The 22,502-nt window shown below is 40.2% G+C and overlaps 2 protein-coding genes and 1 pseudogene across 3 annotated transcripts in view; 1 reads left to right on the forward strand and 2 right to left on the reverse strand.

The window, feature by feature from the left end:
• Nucleotides 1-543: 543 nt before the first annotated feature.
• LOC121631563 lies at nt 544-2,065 on the reverse strand (annotated as a pseudogene).
• Nucleotides 2,066-3,945: 1,880 nt separating this feature from the next.
• Nucleotides 3,946-6,225, forward strand: LOC121630952 (1,2-dihydroxy-3-keto-5-methylthiopentene dioxygenase-like). Its single transcript, XM_041971519.1, has 4 exons — nt 3,946-4,169; nt 4,347-4,466; nt 5,657-5,836; nt 6,032-6,225. Exons 1-4 carry the CDS (start codon nt 4,047-4,049, stop codon nt 6,146-6,148), a joined length of 540 nt encoding a protein of 179 aa, XP_041827453.1. The 5' UTR covers nt 3,946-4,046; the 3' UTR covers nt 6,149-6,225.
• A 4,627-nt stretch (nt 6,226-10,852) lies between these two features.
• The window catches only part of trappc12 (trafficking protein particle complex subunit 12), a 37,583-nt gene continuing 25,933 nt past the window's right edge, over nt 10,853-22,502 (reverse strand). For both annotated transcript variants that reach the window (XM_041971516.1, XM_041971517.1), the window contains exons 7-12: nt 20,326-20,398; nt 19,388-19,461; nt 16,149-16,247; nt 15,002-15,105; nt 13,771-13,858; nt 10,853-12,458 (exon numbers count right to left, since the gene is read on the reverse strand). In XM_041971516.1, coding sequence (XP_041827450.1) covers nt 12,216-12,458; nt 13,771-13,858; nt 15,002-15,105; nt 16,149-16,247; nt 19,388-19,461; nt 20,326-20,398 — 681 coding nt within the window. In that variant the 3' untranslated portion in view covers nt 10,853-12,215. The remainder of the gene's footprint in view (nt 12,459-13,770; nt 13,859-15,001; nt 15,106-16,148; nt 16,248-19,387; nt 19,462-20,325; nt 20,399-22,502) is intronic.

Below are 22,502 nucleotides of genomic sequence, written 5' to 3' on the forward strand. Positions count from 1 at the left end.
TTCCAGTAAACACCAGTGCACACTTATTTTGGAAAACAACCCCCCCACCCCCACACATTTCACTAGAGGAGCCTCTGCCTCATGCAGGACTGGTGTGGGACTCATCCTGAGGGTCTGTCATTACATCAACCTGGACCACTTAGTTAAAGTTAACAACAGAAACGTTGGACATGCACAGGGACCTCTGTTTGTTTAAAGGGTCGTTTTCATCTGTTAAACATTGTGCAGATCATATATTAGAAGTGTTATCCTGAACAAACCAGTTCTTTAAAACCCACCTGCCTGGATGCCTGGAAAAATACAAATAGGCAGAAATCAGAATTTTTTTTTTCAAGTTTTCAGTTCTTAATATAAACATGAAGTTTTGGAAAAAGATGAGAATCACCTTTTACCTTCTGCATTAATCCTAATGCACCAACCTGCAAACATTTAATAAAAAGTACTCCAGGCTGTCCTAACAGATGTTGCACCATCCATCCATCATATGAAAAACAAAAACATCTTTCTGGCTAAAGCAGGTTAAAATCCTCTTCACTCTGCTTCTCAGGCTCCCTGCAGGAAAGCCACATACTTCTTCCGGACCTCGAAGTCATCGGCCGGCCTGTAGTACGCCTTCCACACCGGGTCGCCCACAAAGAGCCGCATGGCTTTAGTGTAGTTCTATGGAAAAAACAAGGTTCAGATGAGCCAGCTCATGTTTTATAAGTCATTGTTTACAAGATGAACCCCTCAGACATAACGTCTGGCCCACTTGCTCGCAGCAATCTGAATCCATCGGGATTTCTTATCCCTGATATCAAAGTAGCCCTGGCCCTCCGTGATGTAGCAGATCTCATCATCCAGGTGTAAATGCTCCTGGTAGAACATCCTCAGCTGAGGGAGACAAATGTTAGATGATCCCTTCTAAAAACAGTTGTGAAAGAACGGTGGCTGTCAGAGGTCAAAATTCTTCCAGACATGATGTTTTCATGTGTTAGTGGGTCCAGTGGGATGATGTGAAGTGATGACTTCACTACACATGGCTACTTCAGCATTCTGGACAGTCTCCTTCTCTGGTCCTTACTTGTCTCCAAACGGTGCTGTAGCACCTAACAAAGAACCTCCTACTGCAGTTTTAAAGCTCAGAGTTCTCCCTTCACACAGTTTGTCCACTCAGAGACACCGTAGTAAAAAAGGCAGCACAAAAAGTGGCAGCTGCCATGTTTGTGGAGCCCCCGGCCAGGATAGAAAATGGTTCATTCTAGTAAAAACACCAGTAGAAACAGTTTAATGACAATACATTTGTTACACACTGCACCTTTTAAACATTTACAGGGGAAATTATATATATATATATACACACACACACACACAAAATATATATATTAAAAGCAAATATAAAATGGGAATGCCATACAAAAAGGCTTATGTGGCTGCTTGTAAAGAAGCCATTTAAAAAACTGTTAACTGACACCTTTCTCTGAAAATGGCCAGGTATGAGGACTGGACTGAAAATAAGTGGGCAAATAAACAAAAAGACAGTCAGAAATGTGGAGAACTATTGAGCCAAGATCTCTATTAAAGAAGAAAGAATGGAAATGAGAGCCGGACCTCTGACCGTTAAAGCCATGAATTCTCAGTTTGATCAGTGTGAACTCAGGTTACCTTCGCCTCATAGTTGGGCAGCGTGTCCTTATGGATTGTAATGATGTCCATGTAGGTGTAACCCTGGTTCTTCCGAATCTGCTCCAGCTCCGGGTCCGTTTCGTAGATGTCAGCGTTCCACTGCAGGAAAATAAATAAAAATAAATCACTGATAACTATCTCATTGCCAGCAGTCATTTTTATCTGTTAGGGTTTATATGTTGTCAGTAACACCTTCCAGTAAAACACTCTAAGCTTTTTCAACTTGTCCAAGTTGGCGGGCTGGTTTGGTTTCAACCAGTCCGGATTATTCTGGGCCTTTTCAGAACCATCCCAGTACCAGGCCTCTAAAGTCCTGCTGCATGGACGCCAAACGCTGCTACCTGCAGGTTCTAGATGGTTCCCTGCTTAACTGGTCTGTGCAGAGCTTAAGCTGCTCCATTTCAACTGAATCAGATGGGCTAAAAATAATATAAAAGTCTCCAACTGTCACAGTGATAAAAAGTAAGAATCTATAAAATCTCCTGTAATTAGGCATCATCAATAATAATAAATACTAAAAGCCTTTATTGTCATTTTACAAAGTACAATGAGATTCACACTGATGGCAGAAGCTGCTATGCAAGACGCCAACCACGACCCATCAAGAGTAATATTTTGTGGTTTGGTGTCTTGCTCAGGGACACCTCGATATGAGCTCGATAGGTCAAGGATCAAACCGGCAACCCTCAGACTACGAGACGACCACGCTACCCACTGAGCCACGCCGCAACGAAAACAATAACAATACATTTAAAAATGTGCACTGAATTCAATTTTTTGTTGGCATTAAATCTAAAAATATCTAAAGCCATGATGCGTTTGTGGTTCTGGAAAACAGACAATAAGCGACATAATGAGCAGACTGATGTAATGAGAAGAGATTATTCTGCCATCAAGTGGTGAAAAGGAGGAACTACATCTCTGTAGTACACAGTGAATTTAGTTCTAATTTCTTAAAAAACATAGAAATGAAGAAATCTGCGCATTTGAAATGGGAAAACAAACAAATGTTAAAATGAGGATGGAATTAAAACACATACAAGCAAATCAGTCCATCTTTTAATTTCTTTTCTTCTTCTTTGTCCTTCAGATTGACTTTTATCTTTAGGACACCACCAGAAATTTTATCCTTTAGGATTAAAATGAGACGTTTCTCTAGTTTTGCTACAGTTGAACATGAGTTTGTGTTTTAGTGTCATTTTCATGAACAACTCACTGTGCTGTACGTTGTACCAAAATGTCATTACTTCACGTTTCCCTGCAGTTTCACAGCTTTAAAAAATTTTCCTCTACAATTTTGTTTTTACTAACAACAATATATAAACTAGGAGGAACGGATAACATAGAAAATTTAAATTGATGTGTAGATGTGTATGTACATAATCAAGAAACAAATAAATGAGCTAGAATAAAGAAAGGTATTTTTAAAGGTGCTGTCCAGTGTTTTATGTCAATTAGAAAAGAGGAAAACACATAAAATGTGATAAAGTATTTGTGTATGGTATTTCTGCCTCAGTTTTCAACTTCATCAAAATTAATTCTGTTTTATTTATTTCTGATTTAATTCTTAATTTGGTTTTCTAATTGATTCACTTCTTCCATATCTAATATATATTTTATAGTTCCTTCTTGTTTTGTTCTCTGTTTTTCTTTGAATTTGCCAATAAGGACCTACTTTTAAAAATGAAATTTATATATATATATATATATATATATATATATATATATATATATATATATATATATTACAAAACACTGTAAAAAAGAGTCAAACTGACTGATACACTTAACAAGTGTCATATAACTATAAGATATATAACACATTTAAAAATCAGAAAATAAATATATTTTTATTTAATGTTTTGTTCAGTTTTTTGTTATTTGTTTTTTTTTTTGTATTATGTGCTGCATAATTGATTTTTTTTTTTATTTTATTTTTTTGTCATTTTTATGTTGCACCTTAGGTTTGAGGTGAATTAATGTACAAGACAGTTGGAAAATTTGGAAAACATTGTCTGAGGGTTACTTTAAGCTGAAATGACCTGCTGACCACCAAAATGAGCGATAAAATTGAACTTTTAACAAAGTTAAATCGTTTCTTGTTCGATAAAGTAAATTCCAACTTTAATCTAGTCCGTGAATGTAGTATTCCTTAGAAAAGGGGCGGAATGCTGTGCTGTGATTGGTTGGTAAGGTTACATTACGTTCTTCTGATTGGTTCAACCTAGCATGCGTCACACCAGGGAAGCGCTGGTTTTGTCACGTGCCAAATACAGATTTTGAAGAGTACGTCTCCTCGGAGTGTGTTTACAAGTGTTCAGTTCCCCCCTCGGAGTGTTTTCGTTCCTCCAGAAGTCCCAGCTCCAGCGGTCCGGTCCAGTATGGGTTTAGAAGCCTGGTACATTGACAGTTCTGACGAGGACCAGAGGAAGCCGCACCGGTTGAACCCCAACCAGCCTGTTTCCCTGGACCAGTTAAAGAAACTCGGAGTTTTTTACTGGAAGGTGACATTTCCACGCAGCTTTAGGAATTTAAGAATTTTGTAACTCACGTGGGTCTTACTCTGCTTAACACCAACAGTCTGTAGAGTTACTGACAACATAAACCACCATGGATCAAAGTGACTGCCAGCAACCAGACCAGACTATCCGCCACTGACTGAAATGTTCTTTTTTCTGCAGCTGAACGCTGACATCTATGAAACGGACCCGGAGCTGGAGCAGATTCGGAAGAACCAGGGTTACACCTACATGGACATCATTACAATTCATAAGGACACGCTGCCCAACTTTGAGGAGAAGGTAACCTGAGTTCATGCTGGTGAAGCTGGTTCTTTGTTTTAAAAGGTTTAAAAAGAGGGAACGAGACAGTAAAAGATTAAAAAGTCAAATTAGACTGATTATTATTGGGTGGAGAAATCCCAGAGAAGAGACAGGATGAAGATGGATGCTGGGTTGCTAGGAGGAGCATTACTGAATCAATCTCTGATGCTCAATAATCCTCAACTTTTTCAGTTTTTCCAACAAAAACCGAATCCACCACAGTCCCGTTATTAAGTCTTCCCTGAAACTCATTACATCCGCCACCTGGTTCAAGCAAGCACAAAAACACGATCCACCACACAAACCATCAGGATGAGTGTAGGTATGCTCATTTTTGCCAGCTTATCCGATTGATCATTCTTTTAAGTAGTAAATAAGTTTATTTCGAGCACATACAACCAAATGTACAGCCATGAAAATCCCAAATACAAAGAAAAAAATGAAACAAAGATTATCCTCGAAAAGGAGCGGGAAGAAGTAAAACTTATTAAATCCCACCCCTTCTCCAAAGTTTCCTGTTAGTTTTTCATTTGAACTTTACAGCCCTACGTCATAGTACAAATTTAATTATTTCATATTGTTCAACCACTGCAAGCATTCCATTTAGATATTTTATTTTAAACAATACCTGTTTCAAAAAGAAGCTTCTTCATTCATATAATGTGTGAAAGTAATTTTTTAAACAGTTTTAAATTTGGACGTTCCTTGAGCTCCACATTCAACTTATTCCACAATTTTACTCCACAAACAGAAATACGAAAACCTCTCCTCCTTGTTTTGACCTTATAATTAACTTTCCCTCTCTAAAGATAACCGCCTTCCCTCTCTGTAAACAGTCTTTGAATATTTGCTCTACTCTTTCTGACTGAGGCCGATTGGATCAGCTGAGGTGTTTAAATGAAGCATTTTTATTCTGATTGGACTTTTGATCAGATGAAATGCTCCATGTTAACGCAGCTACTGAGAACATCTGCTGTAGTGTCTCTTTAGGAACAATCCCAGCCACAATGCTGGAAAATCTGGAATAAACTTGTTAAATTTAGCTGGACGGCAATGAACAAAATGCTCTAGTCTGTGAACGAGGACTGGATCCAGACTTCAGTGCAGGACTGTATGCAGCTCTGAGTTAGGTGCAGTGGAGGGGTCCTTAACTTGTTTGTCTTCTACAGCTGAAGATGTTCTTCGAGGAGCATTTACATCTAGATGACGAGATCCGCTACATCCTGGACGGCCAGGCCTACTTCGACGTCAGGGATAAGGAGGACCGGTGGATTCGGATTGCCATGAGTAAGGGAGACCTGATCACCCTGCCGGCCGGCATCTACCACCGCTTCACCCTGGACGAGACGGTACGTCTGAGAGGTTCAAGACTCCAGGATCAGCCTCAGAGTTTCGATGCTGGTTCCTGTAGACTTGAGTTGCAGATATGAATGTGTCTTTATCCTGCAACACATTCCAAAAATAAAAACTCCCTTTGAGTTGAAGGGATTTAGAGTAATTCAGGTCACATTGAAGCTGATCTGAACCTTGTTTGTTTTCCACAGAACTACACTAAAGCCATGCGGCTGTTTGTGGGTGAGCCGGTGTGGAAGGCGTACAACAGGCCGGCCGACGACCTGGACGTCCGGCACACGTACATGGCTTCTCTGCAGGGATCCTGACATTTTAATCTGACCACTGAAAACTTAAAATAAAACTCTAATGTCACTGCTGAGATTACAGTAGATTCATAAGTAGATTGTAGAAAAAAACCTATTAGTTTTATACACTAAGAAGTTGTAGAGATGCAGCCTGTTTAAACTGCCTCAGTGGTGAAGTAAACACATTTTATACAAGTTCGGACACAATATGGTACTTTTAACTTCAGATTCTGCATAAGTTTGTGCATCAGAGCCAATTCTTTCTGATTAAAACCTCACCTCTACAAAGGCACTTCATCTGTCTGACTTCTTTCACCACAAGAGCTACGCTGGATATAAAAAGTATTCACACCCCTGTTAAAATTCAGGTTTTTGTTAAATAAATCATTTCCAGATATTCCCCACCTTGATGTGACCGATAACCTGAAGAGTTCAGCTCATTTTCTTGTAGAAAAACATCTGGCTGCATAAGTATGGACCCCCTTAAACTAGTACTTTAATAAAGCTCATATATTGGATTTAGGTTCTTGGTTCTGGCTGGAACACTCCAGAACTTTCATTTTCTTCTGGCGAACTTGTTCTTTTGTTGGTCTGGATGTTTGTTTGGGGTCTTTACAGACCAAATCTAGACCTGTTAAACCGATCTAAGGGACACACACTTCACTCCAAGCTGAACTCACACAGCTTGCAGCTTTACTTATTTCTTAACCATATTTATTACTGTACATCTGATCCAAACAGGATGCCGTAGTTTTAAGAACGAGGGGAAATCCTGTTGTTTGAACATCGGCACAAAAACCTGAACCCTAGCAGAAAAATTCAGCATCAGCTTCACATTTTCCCCCTCCATACCTGGTAGTACCTGGTAGTACCTGGTAGTATCTGATAGAACCTGGTAGTGCCTGGTAGTACTTGGTAGTATCTGATAGTGCCTGGTAGTACCTGGTAGTGTCTGGTAGTATCTGATAGAACCTGGTAGTGCCTGGTAGTACCTGGTAGTACCTGGTAGTACCTGGTAGTACCTGGTAGTGCCTGGTAGTACTTGGTAGTATCTGATAGTAGCTGGTAGTGCCTGGTAGTACTTGGTAGTATCTGATAGTACCTGGTAGTGTCTGGTAGTATCTGATAGAACCTGGTAGTGCCTGGTAGTACTTGGTAGTATCTGATAGTGCCTGGTAGTACCTGGTAGTGCCTGGTAGTACTTGGTAGTATCTGATAGTACCTGGTAGTGTCTGGTAGTATCTGATAGTACCTGGTAGTATGTGATAGTACGTGGTAGTACCTGATAGTACCTGATAGTGCCTGATAGTACCTGGTAGTGCCTGATAGTACCTGGTAGTGCCTGGTAGTATGTGATAGTACGTGGTAGTACCTGATAGTACCTGATAGTGCCTGATAGTACCAGATAATGCCTGATAATACCTGGTAGTGCCTGATAGTATCTGATAGTACTGGATAGTACCTGCCTGCAGCATGAAAGGACTCCAGAGTGACATCTTGTCTAACTGTAGTAGCACTTGTCCCTCTCTTCCTCCTCCTCTTCCTCATCATATTCTGCGTTCTGATGGTTCCCAGATGTTTAAGGAGGTTTGTGGTGTTGCTATGAAACCTCTTTGTTTTCTACACACATTGCTGATCAGCTCCACATGTGACTAAAGTAAAAGAGACGCTGCCTTATTTTCCATATGACTCATGACTGGCGGAAGAAAAAGTAGTTCCTATCAACTGGATATAATTTAGATCAGGGGTAGCCAACGTTGGTCCTCGAGGGCACCAATCCGGCAGGTTTTCCAGATTTCCCTGGTCCAGCACACCTGACTCAAATTAAATGGATCCAACAGCCTATAAGGATCTCCACAATGACTTGTTAGTTTAAGTCAGGTGTGTTGGAGCACGGAAATCTGGAAAACCTGCCGGATTGGTGCCCTCAAGGACCAACGTTGGCTACCCCTGATTTAGATGTATGCCAGTTTGAGATAAACTACATATTTACCCCAAATTACTAAAATAAAGATGTTTTTACAAGAAAATGGATTCTAGAACATAAATAGCTGCTATTGAAGGTTTTAATATTTCAGTATTGATCTGCACATCAATACTCTTCAGTCTCAACTTTTGGCTTAAAATAGAACGGTATGTGGAACACTTCAGCTAAAGTCCCAATTTCAGCAGAAGAAAAGCAACCCCAACGCATGATGCTGCCACCGCCGTGCTTCAGTGTGAGTATGGTTATATTTTCAATCAAAGTCTTTTTAATAGCACTTTTTACACAAATAAATGCAGCACAAAATGTTTTACAAGAAAAAAATAAAGGAAACAGGAGAATAAAATATTGTGTGCAGACACACATGCACATTTAAGATCAATGGGATTATGGTGGTGGGGAAGCACTATCTCATCTCAGCACTTTGCGGTGAGGAAACACTAGAGACTGGCTAAAGAAATAAAAGGAACACATTAACATTAATAGGAAGAGATAAGAATATTAGGTTATAACACTACAGTAAATAAAACAGGACAGCAAAATAAATGAGGTATAGAAAAAGGTCAAATATATAAAACCTACTGGTAAAGTTTAGTTAAAAGCCAGGCTAAAAAGATATGCCTTAAGTTTTCTTTCAAAAATGTCCAAACTCTCAGGTCTTCAGGTAGGCTGTTGCACAGGTGAGGACGGTAATAATAAAAAGCTGCCTGACCGTGTGTTTTAAGGATTGGTAAAAGGCCTCTATCTGAAGACGGAGCGTTCTGGAGGACTTCTAAGTTAAAAGCAAATCGGGGCCGTATTTATCCAGAGCGCCATCTTACTCCTAAGTGCTGAGAAATAGTGGAATTTAGACCTGCTCTCAAACTTCAGAACAAAAGCTATTTATCAATTCTAAGAATCATTCCTACTCCTCCAACTATTTAAGAGACCCCCTAAGTAGGGCTTTTCAAATATATCGAGACTTTATCAGACGCGATATAGGAGGGAATATCGTTTATATCGAGATAGCTTGTTTTGAGTTAAAAGCATCTTTTCTTTTCTTTTTGCATAGCTGTATTTTTGTTATGGTCATTGAAAAGTATTTTTAATTTATTTTGTTTTAGGAGCATTTAATTTAACATAAAGGTACTTTCATTTCAGTCAGCTGTTTTAATGCTCATGTGCTGCTGATCCTTAATAAATGTATATTTAGCACTGAATTGGTTACTTGACAAAAATATATATATATCGAGATATATATCGTATATCGTAATTCAGGAAAAAAATATTGAGATATAAGATTTGATTCATATCGCCCAGCCCTAGTCCTGAGTGGGTAGGGGTTGTCTGTAGAGCGGGGCCACATCAGGGCTATGTCTCTGCTCTGTCGCCTAATTAATGAATTGTAGCACATTTAAGCAACGAGGCAGTTTTAAGTGCTTTACATGAAACATACATGACATAAAAGCTGCAAATGCAACATAGAAAAACAAAAAGTACAATCAGAAAAAGTTACAATGGAAATAAAACTGTACATTTTTGTTTAAAAAAGTTAAATTAGGAAACATTTATTTTTGATTCATTGTCAATATTTCATATAATTTTGTTGTTTATTGTGAAAATATACACTCCCATTGTCTATTTAATTCAGTGGACTTGGAAGTGATGCCATCTAAAATTCCATGTAGTGCTACACTTCGCTAAGGTGAGTGAGACGCTTGATAAGTAGCTTTTAAGTCCAACCTTTTAGCCAGGAATGTTTTTACTCCTAAATCAACTCTTAACAGTGTTCTTAGGAGTTTGATAAATACGGCCCCAGATAAATAAGTTGGACCATTAAGAGCTTTAAAAACCAGTAAAAGGATCTTAAATCAGTCCTGAAGCACACGTCACCAGTGCATCAACATTCTTCCCTTTTTCAGATGGACTGAGGCCCAAAGCTTCCAGTTTATGATGTTGTTTTTCTCTCTGTGCCTCAGGACCGATGACTACTTAGTACTACTAGTACTTCACTTTGGATGTTTTTTTCTTTGGAATTGTGGCCAGAAAGTTCAACCTTGGTCTCATCAGACCGGAACACATTTTCCTACATGCTTATGCGAGTCTTGAAGCATATTTTGTAGGCGCGCTTGGAGGCTTTTCTCTGTCAGACAAGGCATTTTTCCAGCACTTCGGTCCTGCTGTAGATCAGTACTGAAGAAGCATCTGGTTTCCCAGTCCAGATGTGTCCTGCTGACAGAAATTAACCTCAGAAGACTGAATGCTGCTTGCAAGCGTTAGTTTAAAGCTTCTTTTGAACTTCATGCTTCTTGCTTAAAGAAAATAAAACTTTCTTTTCCTGGAGGAGCAGGCGGCCTACAAACATGATCAAAGTTGGTTTAAAATGATTTGAAATCTTAATTTTTACATGGCAAAGATAATGAAGGGCGGCCACACGTATGCAACCATCTTATTGTATGTTTGTTTTATTCTTTTTATTTTTGTCCATTAGTTTTTTTTTTAGTTGTTTAGGTTATTAAACAATTAAAGGTGGGAAACGTTTGGAAATGATTAATTTTGGTTGAATTTTTTAAGAACCTGGGGGTGTGAATACTTTTTCTCTCCATTGAGGCTTTTTCTTCTCTCATTTTGTAAACTGAATCTAAATTTCTCGGCCTGTAGATGCGGAGCGGCATCTCTGACAGATTGTTGCTTCTGGAAATAAAACTGCTGCTTATTTATTTTGTTCTTTAATCATTGATCAAGTCATCCAGGCAGGCGGGTTTTAAAAGAACAGATTTATTCAGGATAAAATATTTTAATATACATAAATATGATCTGAAAAAAATCATCAATAAATGACAACCGTGCACACAAAATCAACCAGAAATGTGCCTGTGATACAGCTTTGGATGGCTAATATTTTCCATTTTTAGTGGACAAACAAATGCAATCTGAAGGCTCAGGAGTGATAGATCAAGTGGTTTCTTTTAATCCAGTATTCCAGGTTTATGTAACGACACTGAAGCTCAGGATAATGCCCACGCCTGGTCCCACACGATGAGGCAGCAGCTCCTGTAGTGCAACCTTTCTGCTTTTCCAACTAGAAAAGAGGAATCTGAGGGCTGCGCTGTGGTACTGTCGACTGGAATTTCTCTGATAAAATCCAACAAGTTTGAGAGATTGTGGAAAAAGGTATTACTGGAATTCTTGGAGAGTTTATGCTGCCTGATGAGCTACATGTCTGCAAGCTAAATATGAAGCTAAAACTCAGCAGAAATACTGAAAACAAGGGTAGGAGTTCTCCACATTACTCCACCTGCAAGGAGAAGCTTCAACTAACAAAACTCCACCAGCAAATGGAAAGAGGAGGAAAATCTTGTCCCTTATATTTAATCATTAAACAGCAGCATGTGACTCACCTGTGATTAATGCAACATCACAACAGAAGGAAGCAGAAGTATCCGAGTATCCACCCTCCAAACTGTACAGATTAGAGGAGCAATAATAAAGAAACAACCTGACGTTGATCAGAACTTGACTTTCTATGACGGGATCAGGTCTGAGACGGTCTGGCTGCAGAAAAGCTGAACGTGGAGGAGAAAACGGTGCAGAAAGACAGAAAAGCTCAGAAGTCAGTTCCACTAGAAAAGTGGCTCAACAAGCAGCCGATGCGATCTGAAAGAGTCTAGTGAAGCAGGCCGTGGCCTCAGCTGATCAGGTGACCTAAAGCGACTCAGGTCAACAGGTTCTACTATAGAGATTACATGGATTTCACTAAGATTTAGATTTAGTTTTAGACACAACCAGGAAAGTAGTTTCCCTCATTTTCCAGGATTCATGCTGAGCTGCTGTTTCATACTTAGCATATGTAAAAAAACTCTCTTTTTTTTTACCATGTTAAATATGATGAACATCAACTCATCCAGGACGTCCGTGTTTTTATCCGGTGGATAATAAGAGGAATTTCACGTGTCCACCTCTCAAACTTCCTTTTTAAACTTACTAAGCTGAGCAGGAAGCATTCGCTGTTTGGTTTCACAGGAGCAGCGTCTGCTTCCTCTCTCCTGACGGGGTCTTAGTCCCGGCTCGCGGGACGGGAGCGCCGCAGCGCGTCTTCGTCCTTCCCAGTTACCGTCCTGCCTCTTAGACCAGTTTGAGGCACTGGGTGTTGAAGCTGTCGCCCTCCCGGCAGGCCACGGCCTCCAGCAGCGTCTGCTTCTTCTGCGTGCTGCGCGACGACTCCAGCTCGTACATCGTGGTCAAGTTGAAGAGGACGCTCTCGTGGAGGTACAGGGCGGGGTCCTGCTGCACCAGGCCCTCCAGTTGGCCCAGGGACTCCTTCAGTCGTCCCAGGTAGAGCAGACAAACCGCTGCGTTGTTGTTGGCCTGGAACATAAAGAGAGGAGGCGTTCAGAAATCCAAACCATCCCAATAAATCAATGATTCATTCAATTCAATTTTTTTAATTATGTGGTTTTTATTTATTTTAGTTAATAAATTTACATGTTTGTTTAAACATTTAGGAATTGCTTTATAAAATGATAAAATGAACCCCCATCCCTGGATGAAAAACAGACTATTTAAACAGTATTTAATTAAAAATATCCACCAATAAAAACATAAAATAAAATCCGTGTTTACAATAAAAATAAATTAATCTATAGCCGGAGAGAGAAGAAATAAAGATTTGTCAAAATGTAAACAAAGTCTAACGTTAAGTAAAAATTTACATGTTGCTTCTTTTTCTTTGTTCACAAACAAAAATATAGAGAGAAGATTTTTATAAGTAGTCTTCAGACTTCAAGGACTTTCCAAAACTCTTCTTTGGATGTTTCTGCCTCTTGTTGTGTTCTCTGTCAACAAGGGAAGGACTATACCAACATTTTTCCTTTTAAGACAATACCTGAATTTATTTACAATGACAAAAAAAAGAAATAAAAGAAAAAAAAGGAATAAAATACAATTAAATATTAAAGAAATTAATAACAATGAATGAAGATAAATAACAAACAAAATAGACAAAATATATAAAACAAAATATCTGTGAATAAAAGCAAACATATATATATATATATATATCCATCCATCCATTATCCTGACCGCTTATTCCATTTCGGGTCGCGGGTGAGCTGGAGCCTATCCCAGCATTCTAACAGGTGAGAGGCAGGGTACACCCTGGACAGGTCACCAGTCTGTCGCAGGGCCATATATATATATATATATATATATATATATATATAAACCAAAGATAAAACTAAAGACATGGGGACACATGATGCGTCTCTGTGACAGGCTGCTAGTTTTCTTCTCTGTGTCGACATTAGACTGGTTCATCCCTTTTTATGCTTTATTCAGAGGTAAATGTTAAATGGTTCAGGTACAAAAACTGGACAGAAAATGAGCAAAAAAGCAGAAATGTCTCTCAAAAAAAGAACTTTGAACCTTTACCAAACTGGACTATTGATCAAGACTATTTTGAAGAAAACAACAGTCTGGCTGCTGGAGAGTAAAATACAAAGAAACGTAGACTGGATCAGGAGTTTCAGCTCATATCACGCAGTACAGCCAAAAGATGTTTCCTCAAAGACATTTTAGAGAATACATTTAATTAAAAACTTCACTCTTTATAAAAGTTGACCTCCTGTCCTGCAGGTTAAGCCACGCAGACTGTATCGTAGTGTGATGTTCTGGTACTTACAACGGGGTTTTTTGGGTCAATTTTTAGCACCTCAGTGAAGGATGCGTGTGCTTCAGCGTAGTTGTTCTGACTGAGGTAGACGAAGGCCCTGCAAACAACACAGAGACACAGGTTAGTCTCAGATTATCTGCAGATCTTTGGTCAGCTGCTATCAGCCGTCATAACGCAGCAACAGGAAGGAATGCACATCATAAAAAAGTGAAGACGGTTCTGCTTGGAAACCTTCTGGTATTTATAGTTTGGCATGTGATGGGATATTTGACATAACTTCATGCGTTTTAACCCCGATTTTCTAGTTTTTATGAACTACGGTCATTAAAGTCATGCTTAATGAAGCGGATACTGCCACCTGCCGAACGCTACACACATCTCCTGGACGACTGAAGTGAAAAAAATCTGCAGAAGGAATATTTTTCTTCGTCATCCTGCAGAAATAACCCAGGAACAGCTGTAGGAACACAACTAAAGCCTAAAACCGATGCACACTGCACCGTTTTACAAAAAACCCTCTGTCCACAGAGATGTAGTAAACAACCAGAACAGGAGCTCCATGGTGACAGCTAACTGTACTCTGGGTACAAGTGGTGCACACTTGCCTCATTATTTCCAAAGCATCTGTATTGACAATCCAAAGGTGGCAGCTGTCAGACGTGACCTCCCCCCTCTGCTAAAGCGTTCGGTGTTCAACTTCTCTGATAGCCGATCTCATTAAATCTGTCTGTAGCAGCTCAGAGAGAAAATTATCTGTCTGCTCTGGAGCAACAACCACTTTATTCTCAAGGTTGTTCCAAAACTAAACGGTCTGGTCCAAAACCAGTGATGGTGGCGGGAGGTTCTCGGTTAATGTTGATGCTTCTGGTATTTAACTAGTCTGTGAATAGCTGTGCATTTTTGCACAATTTTTTATTTATTTTACCTTTATTTATACAGGTATTCACATTGCGGGGTGCAGTGTAGTGTGCAAGAGAGACGTGTGTATAAAGTTTCGTTACACATCAGGTCAGATGCTGCATTACTGGTGTCAAACAGAGGACACAGAAGTGAACAATCTGATGTAGGAAACCAAAATTCCTGCAACCCCGTGTTGCCTCATACTCCTTGTCGCCTCAGAGGTGCAACTTCCTGTTCGGATGATGAAGTACAGACCTGCAGAAAGCCCAGAGGAGTGCACCCAGAAGAGCTTAAAGTTCCCACGCTGAGCAGAGGCCTTAAATGCACCACGTGCACGTACCTGTTCATTAGCATGCATGTGGTGTGACTGAGGTGGCCCCCTTTCATCTGGCAGGCTTTCTCCACATCTTGGAAGTATCTCTCTGCGGTTTTCACGTCACCAATCTGAAAATAATGAAAAATGTTAACTGCTGATCTGTGTGTGTGTGTGTGTGTGTGTGTGCGCACGTGTGTTTAGGTTTGTGGGTGTGCATACGTGTGTGCATGTGTGTTTAGGTGTGTGTGTGTGTAAGGTGCAAAAAACCTTCAGTACTGGAATGTTTCAGAGTTGTAGCACAGGAATGATAATAAAAAATCATGTAGTACAAAATATAGTCTAACACAATAAAATATGGATTAACTGTCATTATTTTGTGCATTTAAAGTTCTTTTAAGGTCCATTTATGCTCGACACAGAAGACGGACATCTGTGTCGGTTAAGAGCGTAATTTGGTCTATTTTCACGCAGAAGTGGTTGTTAACAACTTTATAGTGACGCGTTACTGCTGCCAAACAGTGTCTGAAACTGTCGGCTTGCAGGAGTGAACTCTGAACTCAGCGCTGCCCTCTAGTGGAGGAAATGACTTAACCATGGCAACGCAAAACACACATGGAAGTATGAGGACGGTGACGAAATGGACGTCGCTATTTACGTATGTAAAAGCGCCTTTAGACTGAATCAAAGAAACTCTCAGTATAAACGAGGTCCAAGTGGAGTCAGAATACCAGCTTTGTATAAAAGAAAGAAATTTGTGTTAAAAAAAACAGAATGTACCAGCAACAGTCGTCCATAAATAACAGAACCAACTAAAAGACACCACGACGAAGCTGACTGAGGCCATGTGGTCACTTGTTTGCTTCATGTGTAGGAGTGTGAGGCATCATGAATGATAAGGTGTGTGGATTATGTACTTGGGAATGTGAAGGCTTATTTTCATGTTGACACTGAAATGATTCTTATTTGATATTTAATTGTTATGTTATGTAAAGCATAAAGTATAAATTTATGTCTATTCTACGGGGTTAATAACTGAGGTCAGAGCTGCGACTTGAAATAGAAATTCCTGTTCATCTCAGGATACAGTAAAGCTCTTTGTCACATGGTGATGTGATGTTACACCATTTGTGTTTGTATCCGTGCATTTCATCAGTTCTGTTAATGTGCAGACCTGCAAGAAGATGCGTCCGATTCCACTGAGCAGCTGCACTCTCTGCTGGGGTTCGTACTGGATGATGGAGTGATACGTCTCCACGGCCAGAACGTAGTCCTGAGGACAGACAAGAGAGGTACAAACAGCTTTAAGAGAGGAGGAGGTAAATAAAAAAGAGAGAGGGATGAGGTGAAAGAGGAGACGTGTTTGAGCGGAGGGAGTTAGAGACAGGTGGAGGGCGAGCGGGGTAAAAATGAGCAGGGTTTAGGCATGGAGAGAGAGGGCATTAATCAAACATGTGGTGTATTAGCAGGGCAACGTGACCCTCCTCCCACCTCCACATCGCTCACACGGTGACTGAATGCTGAGCGGCGCGACAGAGAGGTCAGACAGGGCTGGACTGGGAGGAGGGCACGGGAACGTGCACTGAACATGTCCATGCATACCGATGCCGCAGGGCTGGTAAAACTTTTAATAAACTGGGCTTAAACCTGCCAGAACCAGGGGAAAGTTTGAACCTATGTGGGGGTTGCTAGGTTTGCAATATTAAACGAGTCTGAACACGATGAAAACAACAGTATAAACCAGTGTTTCTCAGAGGGAGGTAAATGTAGTCCTTGGGGTACTTGGAGATACTGCAGGAGGTACAAAAAAAGAGGGATAACTTGTTCCATCTTTTATATCTTTCTGACCTAATAGATGTGACTTCAGGAGGTACAGTGTTAAATAAGTTTGGGGTACGATACAGGACATTGTGTTGAGGCACGCAGCCTGTTCCTGTAGTGTCTGGACAGAGACTGTACATAAAGCATTTTTATAGCTGAGCAATATTTGTAACACGACTTAGTTGTGTAGTCGCAGCGTTTGGTTGCCACAGCAACCAATACTAGCCTGGCTATTTCAGATATGAATAAAAAAAAAAAATCTATTTCTGATTAAAGAAGAAAGAATCAGATGGAGGTGCTGCGACAACGGAGGAAAATGACAACTCTGAGCTGCAGTCGCCTAAAACAGACGTGAAGACTGACCTTTAACAGATACCACGAACACTCACCGTAAAGCTGATGTTAGGAAACGTATGACGATGAAGGCAAAGAATTCAAGATACCTGGAGTGGGAGTTTTCGCACTACAGCATCATACGTTGCCATGACAACATATGTCAGACACACCAGCAGTGGATGGGGCTAATTAAAAATAACTTTTCTTCATTGTTGTTCAAGCTTGTTAACAATGTATGAAGGTAATGAAGTCAGTTTTCTAACATCCAAGGATTATATTCCACCTAAAGCAACAAGCTGTTCATCAAGAACAACCTTTTCCTTAATCCAGTTTCCATCCACTAATCAAACAAAGCTGAGCAGATTGTTTTAAAGGCTTCATAAAGAATTGGAGGTTTATCTTGGTACATTGTGCTTATGTGACTTCCTGTTGCCTTTCTATCATCTCCAACCAGTCTGCCCATTCTCCTCTGATTCTGACCAACAGCCGCGCCACCTTCAAAGTCACTTAAATCCTCTTTCTTCCTCATTCTGATGCTCAGATCGAACTTCAGCGAGTCGTCTTCACCATGTCTACATGCTGCCTTGTGATTGGCTGGTTCCATATTTGAGTTAGCAGGAAGATGAGGTGGACAGTGAGTATATTTTCTTTCTCTGAGCTTTCTCTATTTTAGTGATGGTGGGGGAACACTTTCCAAATCGATGAAGGAAACAGGATGCAAGGAGGAATCATTTAGTTAATAAACAAAACCTTAATAAGAAGGTTTCAAATATTTTTTACTAGATAAAAGTAGTGATCCCAAACCTCCAGGACTGGTTTTGCTCCAGGATTCCCCACAAATGTTCTGTATTTAAAGCAAACATGGGATAACTGTATGTGAGAATAATGTGCCATTTATGTTTTAACTTGTTTAACTGTGGTGATAATCTGAATCTTTTAAGTCAATAAATCCTTAGTAATCTTTTAAAGAAAAGTAAATAAAGAAAAAATATTAACCCTTAAAGTCTAAAATGATGTGAATGTATGAATAGATTTAGCAGCATAAAGGTCGACCAGAAGAAGAAAGAAGAATTTATTACTAACAGAACTTTGTAGAAATAACACACAGATCAACAGTGACCAAACCTTTTCTCATCTTATCGTTCTCTCAAGTCTTGGCTTTCAGGAAAAAATATTGTTATTGAAACAAACACACAACAGAAATTATTTACATATTTAGAGAACAACAGAAACTCCTTCCTGTCGACTTCCTGCTTCCTGTCAGGCTGTGTGTTCAGAACTGTGTTGAGTGTTTGGTTCTTGGACAGCTAATTAAGTATCACAGCCTCTGAATCAAATATCATCCGGAACGACTAACATTATATTCTGTCCTGGCTTGTTATACGCCTCTGTTTCCACTTTCCACTGCTACTATTTACCTGCTATCCTCACTAAACCAACTCCAGCTCAGCTGCTTTGTGGCGCCACCGTGCATCAGAAACGTCTTCTTGGCTTTATTCCAGCCATAGAGGAGCATTATTTTTCTTCTTTTCACACACACATAGAACTTTCTGCTCACTGGTTGATCTTTGGCTGCTCCTGATTGGACGTTACCGTCAATCTAAGCTCTCTGATTGGTGGAAAGTCTGACAGGAAGTGGCTTCATCATCAGTTCCAGGTCTAAATAGAGGTTGAATTATTGGCATTGAAACAAACACACAACAAAACATTATCATTTCTGGCTCAAAAGAGATAAATAATGGTTTTATCATGGATCATTGTGAATCATATAGCCTCTGAATAAACACTACATGTTATGACTGGATTGTGAACCTCCTGGATGGGATTTAAATGCCCGGAAAACTTCCAGAGATCACCTAAAAGGTGAGCTACCAATCACTATTTATCACATGGAGTTACACACTACCGTTCCTGAAGAACAAGTGACTGAGGGACACCAGAGAACTAGCTGAGTTTTAAGGCCAAATGTGAGATTTTAGACAGTGCATGTCAAAACTGTGAAACTCAAGCCTCTGTAAAAACAGTGTAATCCTAACTCTCACCACTAGATGGCACTGTGTTTCTCTCTACAGCCTGAACCCACCTCCCCTCCTCTTCACTCTCACATTCACTCACTCTCTCACTGACCAAGAATCCAATTAGTGGTCAGTCTGTGGGGATTTCACTGTGAATCCTCCACCAGCCTGGCATCAGAGATCTCTGACACACACACACACAGCGACACACAGGCGTGGGCTGACAAACACACACACCTACCTTCATCAGCAGCAGGCAGTTGGCCATGGAGTACATGACCCGACTGAGACGAGACCTCCACAGCTTTAGGGATGCTATAAACAAGAAGAGAAGAAGACAGACAGGAAGAAAAAGGGGCTCAGTGACTATTTTCATTCCACCTGCTTCTCCAGATATCCCTGTACATCCTCCTGTTCTCCACACCCTCCACACTCTCATTACAACCTGCGGTACCACCTGGGTTATTTTAAGCTGAGATGTTGAGGAAGCCACTGCGGCACAGTCCGTTTTCCTCTTCCTCTCCCGTGGAAGAGCCTGTTACTATTCATCACTGCACATTTGGCTGTGTGTGAGAGAAGGAGGAAGAGCTAATCACTCAGTTTGGTTGTGATGTGTGGGAGCGAAGCCCGGGGTTATTGACTTGACTGTCACCTGTCTGTGTGGGTAGAGGGAGGAGAGATGGGAGACTCATACATATCTCACCCTGCTAATTTTTCTAAAATAATAATAATAGCTCATAATGTACATTTTGCAAGCAACTCTGACAAATGCAGGTCTGAAAAGAAGAAGAGTAGGAGGTGTTTTGCATCAGGTTATGTGGAGTTGTGTCTCCCGGCCCATTTCCGTAGCCCAGTAGTGCAGATGTGAGTGGATTGGTAGGATTGATCTGTATCGATCTGCTTGGCGTGAAGAGCATTTGATATTCAGCGAGTGTACTGGGGCAGTGAGGTGCTAAACACTTTTTAGAGCAACGCATTGGAGTGTGGTTGAAACGGAGTGTGTATGTGTGGCTGAGCTATGTTTGCTGCAGTCCTGCACCAGGTGTGCATCTGCTTCAGTGTGTGTGTGTTAACCACAGAGGCCCATGACCTCACTCTCCTCCCACGGAGTGATGCAGTCTGGGACTGCGGCCAGGTCTGTAGCCAAACGTCTGTTTGTGTGTGAGTGTGTGTGCTTACCTTCCCTGTTCTCCTGTGTTAGGGTGATCATGCTGCCATCCTCAGCCAAGCCTCCATCCAGGTTCTCCAGAATCTGTCGACGTAGAAGGAGGATTAAAACCTAGCACTGCTCTGCTTACTTAATGACAGTGAAATTCAACATTATTTGACTACAATGTGCTTTTTAAAGATTATTAACAGTTAATAATCTGAGGGGTTAAAAATATTTGTGCCTCAGCATAACATTTAGCAATAAGAAACGTAAATTATTTTATTTTGTTTTGTTTTGATGTTTATGACGGCGGATCGATTCAAGTGATTCAACTGAGCGCACCGGTGTTGGTGACGCTAGCTAACGACTGCTAACGTTTTCACACCGTGATAAAGTTCCTGCCTGGAGGCTCTTTATGCAGGAGAAGAGATTAATCATCATGTATGAACATCAAATGTGATCAATCAGTTATTTCAGACATTACGATTTTTCTGAGGTACCAGATGGGCTGCAGAAGCCAACAGAATTGTGTGAGACTGGTTCCCATTGCATCTGCTTCTACTACTACTCAGATATGAGATCAAAAAACTGTACAGTACTTTGAAAACATAAGCAATTATGAGCACAGCTTAGCAATTTCCTCTGATCATGGACCTGTACTGGTTCTTTGAAAACCAGAATCTGCTCAGAATCTGGTGGAAACATCATGAAAACATGGATCCATCCTGCCTTGGATCAACTCTTCAGGCTGCTGGTGTAATGGTGGGGGGAGATTTTCTTGGCCCACTTTGGGCCCCTTAGTACCAACGTGGCCTGGTTTAACCAGCACAGCCTACCTGAGTATTGTTGCTGACCATGTCCATCCCTTTATGACCACAGTGGAGCATCTTCTGATGCTACTTCCAGCAGGATGATGCACCATGACCCAATAAAATTAAGCAGCACTAGCAGCATCTAGCAAGCAAACATCCCACACTCGTGGACAAACCAGTGGAATATTTAACAAACAAAACTATAAAGAAATGAGCGACAGACGCAGAAAACATCTGTTACGTCTGCCAACTCTAAAAAATACTATAAATAAATGAATAGTTTAAATAAATCTTTTATTTAAATATCTGAATAAACTATAAATTTGTTTACTTTTGTTTAATTTGAACATTGTATTATTTTGAAGGTATGTTAACACTGCATTATTTTATTGGTAAAATTTCAATCAGTATTTTTAAAGTCCCTCCTTTTGTAGTAAAATCTCATATTAAGTATGGACCATTCTCAGCTTTCATCTCTGATCATGTGACTTGCACGTTGGCGACTTTCGTGGGTGGAAAAAGATAAACAAAGCAGGCGCGCTGCTACCTGGCTCAGCAGCTACAGCTAGCTTTTCATGTAAAAAAAAAAAAAAAAAAGTACATCCATGTTGTGCCTTTGGATATTCGACATTCCAAGAATGGAATTTTAATTCACAGACTACCTGCTGACTGTAACGATGGGCTAAATGAGTTGCTGCTGTCAAACCAGATAACTGGAAGCTGTCAGAGAGCTCTCACCTGTGTAGCGAGCTCTTTGTCAGCAGTAAGTTATTTGAAAATTTTGTTTCGTATGCTTTCCAAGTCTATTTATGGTGGGCTGCTCCAATTTGAATATATTTATTTCTAAAAAAAGAAGGCAATGCATTACTAAAATGCAGCAAATTGCAGTGGTTTAACGTTAGTTCACCACAGTGTTCCACCAAAACAGAAACAGTTAATAGTCACTATAGTGGGAGCATGTCCCAGCTAGCTTATAGCCACCCAACATGGCGTCGTAAAGGAAGAGTGTGACGTCACCGAGAATGGTCCGTATTTTGTGTTTATAAGCCTGACTCGAGCTTTTAAATTAGTTCTTGTAGGAGCCTGTAGGGCATCTTCTATGTGCAGTTTCACATACACGTGATAGTAAAATTGTATCATGACATATTTTTTTTTATATTTTTCATCATTTTTTACAAGGTTTTAGCTGTTACTGCAAGGGGTTTGGTTTTATTTACTAAATACAAATGAAACCAAGACTGATATCAATTAAACTAAAACAGTGTTGATGTCTGAATGGGCCCCGGACCACGTTGTACTGGAAAAGTTGGGCTCCAGTGTAAAAAAAGGTCAGGAACCCCTGCAGTAGATAAATTTTGGGATGTGGTGGAACGGGAGATTCTCATCATGGATGC

This window comes from Melanotaenia boesemani, chromosome 20, assembly GCF_017639745.1.
Source record: "Melanotaenia boesemani isolate fMelBoe1 chromosome 20, fMelBoe1.pri, whole genome shotgun sequence".
NCBI classification, from domain to species: domain Eukaryota; kingdom Metazoa; phylum Chordata; class Actinopteri; order Atheriniformes; family Melanotaeniidae; genus Melanotaenia; species Melanotaenia boesemani.